Here is an 11,030-nt window from a genome sequence, read left to right on the forward strand (position 1 = left end):
ATAATCATGTGTTAATTAAAATATTGCGTTGTATTATAGAGAACTTAAATTTTTAATTATTAAAACAATCGAAAATTTGTATAAAAATAACTCAACGTGCATCTATTTTTAATTGTACACAATAAATATGTACAATAGTTTTATTAGTGACAAAATTTATTTGTTAAAATTTACTGAAAAATGTTGATTTTTAATTTTGCATTATAAATAGAGATAAAATATAAAATTAACACATTTTTAGTTAATTTTTACATTAAAACTATGTTAATTTTACACAAAATTTATTTTAACTCACTTGAAGTTTTGCATACATTTTGTGTTAAAATATTAGCATACTATATATCTGTTACTATTTCACATATTTATATTATTTTAAATTAACACAAAAGTTTCTGTGGTTTAGACATGTGATATCTGTCAAAGTTAACACAAATTTTTCAATTGTGCATCAATTAATTTACAAATCAAAAAAACTAATATTTATAACAGCACATGATCTCGACTCAAGATCGCCTATATTTTTAAAGCTTAATATAAGATAGAATACGAAGAGACTCAATATCTTTCGACAATTTTGACGAGAAAAATGTTAAATGATTTAAGACCTTTGATTTTATAATTCAATATGACGTCATTATAAAACCGCAGTTTTTAAGCAACATATATATTGTAGTATATATTCATACATTGAAAAAAAATGTATACTCTTCGTCATTTCTTTGAATATTACAGTATTCATGCATAATTCCGACAAATTTTTTTACAATCAATTAGATGTTATTATTTAGTCATTTATATATAATAAACGCGATAATTTTAACAGAATTAATCACAATGGTATTCATCAAGTGTTACAGCATCACGATTAATGCTTGTAAGTGTAGGAGTTAAATTTGTATTCTTAAACTGTATTATAATATCCACGATTTCTCCGTTTGTAAAGCTCGGTAGTAACACAATATATGAATATCTAGGTCCAAAACCTGTAAGCTTTGCAGAGTATTCAATGGAGCTTGCTTTTTCGAAAATATGATTGAATGGCTCATTGGATATGTCATGATTCTTTAATAATAGTTGAGTCTCTCTAATGTAATACTGCAAAACATGAAAAATGTTAGTTACAAAACTGTATATACTCTATGAGATAATTATATACTGGACAATCTTTTCAACAAAGAGGAACTAAAGAATATATATATATACTGGCTGTCTGACATAAAATGTGGAAGCGAAAATTTACAAGTAGTTCTCGTTATTTGGGTTGAGAGAGACCATCATTTTTTACATATTCCCAATTTCTGCGATTACGTATCTTTATAACTAAACTTTAAATCAAAATTTTATTAAAGTAAACTCTACTAGAAATTAATTGGAGAATATAGTTTTGTTAATATTTTATTTCCAACAAGGCTTAATTTGCGAAAAATCATTATTTTTTAATCGTTTATGACTCGAAAATTATTGATGCCTCAATATTGTTGCTGAGAAAAAAATGCCTCTAATAAACAAAATCTACTTTTATATTTTCAACGTGACACCTTATGTTAGACATATATTATATAAATTATGCAGATAAGTATATAAATAATAACTGTTAAATAAAAACGTAAATAGTACCTGTAATTTATCATAATACAATTGCTGTTGAGGTAAATTGGCATTTTGAATATTACGGTTTAGAAGACGCAGATATTTATATATATATTTTTACAAATCTATTTAATTCATTTAACATAGTAATAAATGTGTCAGGAAGTGCAGATTTCAGCACTGCCATTTTATTGGTTGATCGTACTTTTCCTGGCAAATATCTGAAACAAACAATAGAATTTTCATTTTTTTTCATCTTTTTGAATTCTTTATGAGCGTACATTGAGTAATCGGAAATAAATAGACTATTTGCTGCAAAGCTATACACACAAACGTCGGCATCGATCTACTCACATCTAAAGTCTTGCATCATTTGTTCGCATCTTTTAGCGAAACGTCTAACTGGCATCAAAAAAAGATGATCAAATCACGAATATCACGTGTATTATTCTGTATATCCTCCGAAAGAAGAAAGCATGCTGCGAATATAATGTCGAACTGCCAAGACCGGTGTCTAATGGAAAGTTCGAGATGATGCGTCTGTGAAAAGATAATATATCAAAATTCTCCAGTTCACAGTGATAGCATAAAGCAAGAAAAATAATAATAAGAATATTAAGTCGGCTTCTTAAATTTTAAAAACACAATATACATCTCTTTCATCTCGGCCAATAGAACCACACGCGATGTTATTGCGACAATTAAGAAAGAAAATTTGGAAACTAAGTAATTTGTATCCTATGGTTGGGATCTCAGAAATTTTTCTTGTTCCATTCTTAACTTCTCTTGTAAAGAAATAGGCGAGAAAAGAAGAAAAAAAAATGTTTGTAAACTAAATCTCTGCTCGAACGTGCACCACATGCTGTTGATGGTAATCAAGGATTTCACGTATTTAACCTTAAAACTTTGTCAAGGTAAAAATATATTGTAATTGCCAGTCAATATAAAAATCAAGGTTGTGAGTTTTAATTGACCACACTAGCTAATAATGAAAGGTTATTTATTGAAATTTTTATTATTTTATTTATCTCCTTTTATTGTACTTACATTCTTAACAGTATATTTGATTTATATTAGTATATATTTAACCCTTACTCAGTATGAATCATTATGATAATCGTGTCTCTAAGTACGGATTTAATTACATGTCCAACATGAATTTACATGATTCACGCTGTCATGTGTAAGTCTTAAATTTTTATTTTTAACTACGTTATCCATTTTTAATTTTTATTTATTATTTTTTAATTTTAGTATTTTTTCAATTTTTTAATTTGTTCTCGTTTTTCTTTTAAAAGGCTTTACATTTTTTAAATAAGTTTCAGTTAACAATATACGCATAATGTAACTCTTTACATCAATTTATGGGTAATGTTTTTTCTCTAATCGTAACTTTATTATGATATTATTTACGTGAATTGTATTGAAGAAATTGTTTACGTTTTTCTTTGTCTTTGCATTTACGACTATTTGTTCTAATATTTTAGCCTGAAGAGGACCCATTTCCAGGGTTAAAATGTTGCCTTTTCAATTAATAACCTTTTATTATTAACCAGTGTGGTCAATTAAAACTCACAACCTTGACTTAAAACTTTGATCTAATTTTCTCTCTTCCTCTTCAGAAAGATAGCCTCGAACTTTTTCTAAAGGTACTTTAATCTGTAGATTTACATTAGAAAAATCTATTTCAATGTGTTGTACCTCCCTAGGTAATTTGCGGAATTCGAGTTTGATACGTCTATTTAAGCTTGACGTGACAATATGTTGCTGATACGCCGCCGAGTGTTCTCTAGCTAAGACGATTCTGCCCGGTGCCGAAATTGTAAAATTAGCTAACCTGTTTTTATTTAGCGAATACATCTTTTCTTTACCGAATTTTAACGTTTAACAGTAAATAGTTTTTAATTATGATATTATAGTGATGCCATTAATAAAAATTTGAAACGTTTATTATCGCTTATATAAGACAGTGTTTATATTTTCCGTGTTTAACTTTCGCGTTTCATTCGTGACTGGTTTTATCTCGGGACAATGTATAATAACATTACCCAGTTGTCATGACTTTAAGTCTGAACTGTTATATCAAATTTTATCGATATTTTGGGAAGAAATTAAAATAAATGTGTATATGCCTATAATAATCCAAAAATGATTTATTATTTTCAATGTGATAAATTAAAAGTTTGTTATAGTTGTAGATACATTTGAAATATTGTCAAATAATATTGCAATGTTATAGTTTAAATTACAATATATGTACGCGTACATAATATACTTATACGAAATTAGAAAATATATAAAATGTACTAATTAAAGTTAACAGTCAGAGAAGTTGCCATTTTAATTGTTTTATCTCATTTCTATTGACACAATGTATAAAAAATTTACATGTTACAATTTTGCAATATATTATAATAAATTATAAATAGAATTGTAATTAAAAAATATACGTTTTCGTCGAGATACGTGTATAATTAAAATATAATATAAAATGCCTTATTTTATATGTGTAAAATTGTATTTCTTAATAAATTATATGATCTTGACATAAAACATAAAAATATCGTTATCATTTGTTATTTTACAGATTTTGTTGAAGTAAGTTTATAAGCATTCATATTCATTTAAGCATTCGCGGAATTGAACATTTTATTGCTATCATATTTTCAAGTAATAATATTATACATATAATAATTCGTATGTTTAAAAAATCGACAAATACTTTATTATTTCTGTTACAATTTTTTATGTCTCTTTATTCAAATTACGTTAAATAATGAAATTAAAAATGAAAAAAGAGTTTATGAAAATCAATTTATTTTTTATTTGCAAATTGTATTATATGATATAATGCAATATAAGTTATGAAAAATAACGTTTTCTATACTAATAATTTACAAATCGAAAGTTTTTAAACATTTATTACAGCACATGATCCCGAAACAACATTGATTATGTTTTTAAAGTTTAATAAAATAGAGTACAAAGAAAATAATATTCTTTGATAATTTTGATAAGAAAATATTCTATGATTTCTCACCTTTGATTTCATAATTTAATACGCTGCCATTAAAAGACTGTGTATGTATACGTAAATTGAACAAAAATGTATATTGTTCGTAATATTTTTTTTCAATCACCACAGGTAATTATTTTAATTTTTTTTTACGTTTAGTTACTTATTATTATTTTGACATTTATATAATAATCGCGATAATTTTAACACAATCAATTCTCAAGTCTGACTCCATCACAATTGATGCTAGTACTTATAACAAGGTAATTTTCATTCTTTAGCTGTGTTGAAATTTCTTTGATTTCGTTGTTTGTTATGTAAGGTGGTAGCAGAATGTACGCATATTTAGGTCCAAAACCTGTGAGCTTGGCCGCGTATTCAATATCGTCTGCGATAGCGAAAATATGATTAAATGCCTCATTGGACAAACCATAGATCCGCAATAATTTTTGACTTTCTTTAATGTACAACTGCAAAACATAAATTATTTTGAAATATTGTACATATTGTAACAGACAATTATATATTGGACAATCTTGTTAACGCAGAAAAATTAACGAATATATACATACATACATATATATATATATATTTATATGTATGTATATATATGTGTGTATGTGTGTGTGTGTGTGTGTGTGTGTGTGTGTGTGTGTGTGTGTGTGTGTTATGCAGGATTCGGAAAATCGTCCGCAAAACACATCTGGAGCTGATTCAGGACCCAAAAAGTAGAAAAAATATTATAACATAGATCCGGAAATAAGTAGTTTTCGAGTTAGCCACTTTTATGTTAAAGAAATCATAATTTATAGTCCGTTTGGCACCCAATTTTTTAATTTTTTTTATTTTATAAGGATAATATAATCGTATTTATAAGCATATCAAAAAGTAAAAAAAGAACTAAAATAATTAAAATTGAAAAAAATTAAAACAATGAAAATTGAAAAAAAATTAAAAAATAAAATCTTTAAATTAAACAAAACTAGAAATTGAAAATTATATAAATTTAAAAAATAAATGAACAAAAAAAAAGATTTAAAAGTTTTCAAAAATTAAGAAAGGAATGCCAAACAGACTATAAATAACGATTTTTTTATCATAAAAGTTTAGTTATAACTTGGAAATGACTTATTTTCGAACGTATGTTTAACTTTTTTCTTCTTTTTGGATCCCAAATTGCCTTCCGAAGTATTGCGCGCAATTTTCAGGACACCCTTATATATAATATAATTATAACAAAATTAGAAAAAAACGAAAATAGTACCTGTAAGTGTCCATAATTACGTTTTTGCTCAGCTAAATTGGCATTCCGAATATCAATACTTAGTTCATCGAGGCAAATATACACTTGTAAGGCTAAATTATCATATTCATTTAATACGTTATTAAACATGATAGAATATTGAAATTTGTATTGTGCCAATTGTATTGCTTGATCGCACTTTTCCTGGAGAATACCTGAATCGATCAGTAGAATATTCATTCTTGCCAACTCCCTGCAATTCTCAAAAGCGTACTTTCCGTAATCGGCAAGTAGACTATTTGTTGCATAGCCGTATATACAAACGTCGGTATCGATCTGCGTACATTGATAGTCTTGCAAACGTTCCTCGTAATATTTAACGTACACTCCAACATCCACCAAAAAATCTATGTGATCTAATTCAATAATTGCATGAAGCTCATTCTGTAAACGATACCAATAAAGAAAACACGCAGCCAGACACACAGCGAATGATGTTGAACTGCCAAGACCAGCATCGAGCGGTATATTCGAGGTTACATGCACGTGAAAAGATCCGATGTTAAGTTTCTCCTTTACAGCAATGCTATAAAGTAAACAAAAAAACATTTGTAAACTAAATCTCTGTTGGAACGTACGCCACAAGCCGTTGAAGGTAATGAAGGATTTCACGTATTTAATCCTAAAGTTTGGATTTAATTGATTCTCTTGCTCTTCAGAAAGGTAGCCACGAACTTCTTCTAAAGGTACTTGAATCTGTAGATTCACATCTGGAAATTCTATTTTAATTGGCCACCCTTCTGGTAATTCACGAAATGTGAGTTTGGTACGACAATTTAAACTGGTCGAGACAAAGTATTTTTGATAACTCGCTGAGTGTTCTCCGGTTAAGACGATTCGGCCCGGTGCGGAAATTTTAAAACTAGCCATCCTTTTTATTCGTTTTTAATAAAAATAACACCTTAGTTTCAGAACTGTGGTAATGTTGAACAGTAAAGAGTTTACAATTAAGAAAGTACAAGAATTCCACTAATAAGAATTTGAAATGTTCGTATCGCACATAAGACAGTTTATATTTTCTGTGTGTACACTTTCGCGTCTCATTCGTCACTGATATCATCTCGAAACATATAATACCATTGCTTGGCAGTCACGACTTTAAATGTGAAATACAATGTCAAATTTTTTCGATATTGTGGGACAGTGGTTATCTTAACCGGTGTCCCGTAAAATTATGAAAACGCGGAGTATCTACTTAGAATAAATTACTATAATTTTTTTTAATTTTATGAATATTATTTTTTAAAAGTTATATTTGAACGATTTTGTTTCGCAAATTTTTCTTATAATCATAAGTCAAAAGTGTTCCGTAACTTTAAAAAGGTTAAGAACCACTGTTTTAGGGAGATATGGTTAGAATAAATGTGTATGCCTATACTTAAACCAAAAATAATATATTATTTTCAATATCATAAAATAAACGTTTTCTTATATTGTCGTGGATACATTTCTAATAATGTCAAATAATATTGATGTTATAAGTTTAAAATATATATGTAACGTATGTATATATATTTAACTAACTTATATAAGTTAGTTAAGTTAGTTATACAAGTTAGTTAGTTTATAAATTACTTAAATTATATATGCATAATATACTTATAAAAAATAAATAAAAAAAAATAATAAAAAAATTAGAAAATAAAAAATAAAAAATAAAAAACAATTAGAAATAAATAAAAAATAAAAAACAAAACAAAAATTAAAAATAATAAAGAACAAAAAAATTATAAGTATAAAAAATAAGCTTGTAAAAGTTGGAAATAATCACACATAAATAAAGTCTGTTGTTTATTATATAATTTTTCTTATTTAAATTTATTGTTATCATACATATTTAGCGCTATATAATTTACAAAAATTTCAGATTTTTGAATTCAAAAAATTTTTTTAATTATAATTATTATTATTAATTCTACAATTTACAAGAGCAGTCGGGAGACGCCGCGCGTCTAAAAACTGTAACGTCCGTTGAGTATCGATATTTGTGTTTGTGTCTATTTATTACATAAAACGTGCGCGTGCGTATATGTCTCAAATTTAGCGCGGCGTCTCCCGACTGCTCTTGTAAATTGTAGAATTAATAATAATAATTATAATTAAAAAAATTTTTTGAATTCAAAAATCTGAAATTTTTGTAAATTATATAGCGCTAAATATGTATGATAACAATAAATTTAAATAAGAAAAATTATATAATAAACAACAGACTTTATTTATGTGTGATTATTTCCAACTTTTACAAGCTTATTTTTTATACTTATAATTTTTTTGTTCTTTTATTATTTTTAATTTTGTTTTGTTTTTTATTTTTTATTTATTTCTAATTGTTTTTTATTTTTTATTTTTTATTTTCTAATTTTTTTATTATTTTTTTTTATTTATTTTCTAATTTAAACATTATTTTTTAATTTAAACATTAAAACTTAGTTGGCAGCAGTCGGGAGTTTTTTTTTTGTAAAAAATTGTATTATTATTTTCTAATTTTTTTATTTTCTAATTTATTTTTATTTTCTAATTTTTTTTTTCTAATTTATTTTTATTATTTATTTTCTAATTGTTTTTTATTTTTTTATTTTTTTTTAAATTGTTTTTTATTTTTATTTTTTATTTTCTAATTTTTTTATTATTTTTTTTTTTATTTATTTTCTAATTTATTGCTGTTCTTATGCTGTTTCTTCATTCTTTTGTCTCTCTGCTTCTTCATCCTACACATGTAAAAGTTTTTATTATGTAATATATATATTACAATGTATATAATATAATAATAATAATAATAAAGACACACATACACTCACCATGTGACTGCAATGTTCTATATTCTTTCCAAATATTTTTCTGCTACAATTTTTTTAATTAATATAATATAATATAAATAGAGAGATAAATAAAAAAAAATAGCTAGATAGATAGATTGATAGATAGAGAGAGACAGATGACAAAGACAGATGACAACAATATCTTATATCAAATACGTAAACTTGTACGCAGTTATAATTATGGCTTTGACAAATATATTAACTTTCTTATGGCTATATAAGTTTATACATTATGTAATCACAAGTAAGTTTATATATTTGTATAGCCTTAATTATTATTACATATGTGAATAATCTTTTGTAGTAGATAATTGGCTATGTAAGTTAATATATTTGTCTGCATTGCCATAATTATTGGTGCGCTAATATCTTTGTATAACTATAAATATATTTGTATACATATTTTTAATTAATTATATAATTATTATATAATATACAAATAAGAGAAAAAATAACTATATACATTTATACAATTATATATGTGGATATTTATAGCAATGTGGCTACGTAGCAAATTTAATAGCAAATAAGTGGCTACGCAGACAAATATAAATTCATATAGCCATGTTATGACTACAACAGATTAATTATATTATTAATTATATTATATATTTTTATTAATTATTAATAACAAGATTTACTTGTTTTCTATTATTAATAATGTTTTCTTCTTCAGATATCTTCAAGCGAGTATCTTCTTCCTACATATAAATAAAGAAACAATAAATAAATAATAATAACAATATTCTAAATAAAGAAAAAAACAATAAATATAAAAGAAGAAACTTACTCCTTTATTTATATCTTCTTGAGATATATCCATAATAATACACTTCACTTAATATTGTTGTTGACAATAACACGCAACAGGTGACAGCTAACCTTTCCTATCAGTCCCGTCATTATTACTTCGAGATGTATATACCAATGTCACCAACATTCCCTATCCGGATACTACAACGAATCTCATTGGTGAATCATTTTTCCTCTTAGGTTCACACAGCAGCCAATGAGAGACCGTATTGACGAAATAATACTCATTTTTCACTTTTTATTAATAGAATAAATAACGATAATAATACGCTTTAAACCTTCCTTGATTAATAAGAAACTTATGTTCCAAAGTTGATATAAAACTATGCAGTAGTTATCGAGAATTAAGGTCACGACCGATCCGGGCTCGATGAAACGCATACTTCCTCTCGTTTCGCCAACCTACGGTTGGCAGCAGTCGGGAGAAAAAATTAAAAATTGATAAAATATATCAATTAAAATTAGCAATCAGTGAAGTAGTCATTTGATTTGCATTTTCTAATTTGCATTGACACAATGTATATAAGATGCTTACATGTTAAAATTTTGCAATATATTATATATTATAATTACAAACTATATTTTCTAGTCGAGATATGCGTATAATTGAGATATAATATGAAATGCAGTACCGTATATATGTAAAATTATATTGTTTAGTAAATTATATAATTTTGACATGAAACATAAATATATTGTAATTATTGTTATTTTACATATCTCATTTATGTTAGCCTAAATCAACATTATAATTATAACTTAATGTATTGCGAACTTCGGCTCGAGAATATTGAAATATATTTTATTTCTACATCTTAATTATTTTATAAAGAAATAAATCTTATCGTAGTATATATAATACTGGAGATATAAGAAAGAAATATAAATATCATTTTTATTTTGACAATTTTTAGCTACTATGCAAATCCAATTGAAATAATTGTCGTAATAAATGTTTTGCATTATTAAAAAGTCATATAAACTATATATGCACATAAGCAATCATATTCATTTAAGTATTCGCGGAAGGGAAAACTTTGCTGTCATCGTCTAAGTAATAATATTATACATATAATAATTCGAATGTCTAAAAAAATCGACAAATACTTTATTATCTTTATTACAATTTTTTTTTTTTTTATTCCATTTACGTTGAATAATAAAATAAAAATAAAAGAGATATGTAAAAGTTGTTTAAGAATTTTAGAAAATCTCTTTATATTCCACTAGTTCTTCATTAGTATTAAAAAATATCAAAAGATATTATTTTCTGTTATCTTAAATAATTAAATGTATATAACTTATTTAATATAATTTCTATATTGCCAAAGAAGTAGAACGTGTGATTATAAATGACAGATATACTACATGCTTCATATATCGTATACTACATGCTCCATAATTCGCATTTATAAATTTTATAGCATTAGCATTATTGAATAATGATAACTTATATTTTGAAATATTTATTACGGTTACTTTTTTAGCA

At 25.4% G+C, this 11,030-nt stretch overlaps 1 protein-coding gene and 1 long non-coding RNA gene across 5 annotated transcripts; both read right to left on the minus strand.

Annotated features, from left to right (window-relative positions):
• Positions 1 to 4,630: 4,630 nt before the first annotated feature.
• Positions 4,631 to 6,975, minus strand: LOC114934039 (uncharacterized). The gene is made up of 2 exons (XM_029306647.2): positions 5,871 to 6,975; positions 4,631 to 5,076 (listed from the first exon to the last, which is right to left on the minus strand). Exons 1-2 carry the CDS (start codon positions 6,777 to 6,779, stop codon positions 4,819 to 4,821), a joined length of 1,167 nt encoding a protein of 388 aa, XP_029162480.1. The 5' UTR covers positions 6,780 to 6,975; the 3' UTR covers positions 4,631 to 4,818.
• Positions 6,976 to 8,531: 1,556 nt separating this feature from the next.
• On the minus strand, positions 8,532 to 9,925 carry LOC146720901 (uncharacterized). 4 transcript variants are annotated; one of them, XR_014925865.1, is made up of 4 exons: positions 9,519 to 9,925; positions 9,370 to 9,429; positions 8,702 to 8,750; positions 8,532 to 8,617 (listed from the first exon to the last, which is right to left on the minus strand). It is a non-coding gene; the product is annotated as an uncharacterized LOC146720901 (long non-coding RNA). The 4 variants fall into 4 exon arrangements; XR_014925863.1 differs by having other exon boundaries at positions 8,532 to 8,750; XR_014925866.1 differs by having other exon boundaries at positions 8,708 to 9,429.
• Positions 9,926 to 11,030: the final 1,105 nt, after the last annotated feature.

Source organism: Nylanderia fulva, unplaced genomic scaffold, assembly GCF_048542155.1.
Source record: "Nylanderia fulva isolate GAGA-0341 unplaced genomic scaffold, ASM4854215v1 Scaffold59, whole genome shotgun sequence".
In the NCBI taxonomy this organism is placed as follows: domain Eukaryota; kingdom Metazoa; phylum Arthropoda; class Insecta; order Hymenoptera; family Formicidae; genus Nylanderia; species Nylanderia fulva.

Bases quoted from the DNA above. Each gene is read 5' to 3' on its own strand.
- LOC114934039 (XM_029306647.2), bottom strand. From the start codon at position 6,779: ATGGCTAGTTTTAAAATTTCCGCACCGGGCCGAATCGTCTTAACCGGA. The intron at 5,077-5,870 runs GTACTATTTTCG...TATGTTTTGCAG, and splicing joins GTAATTATGGACACTTACAG to TTGTACATTAAAGAAAGTCA.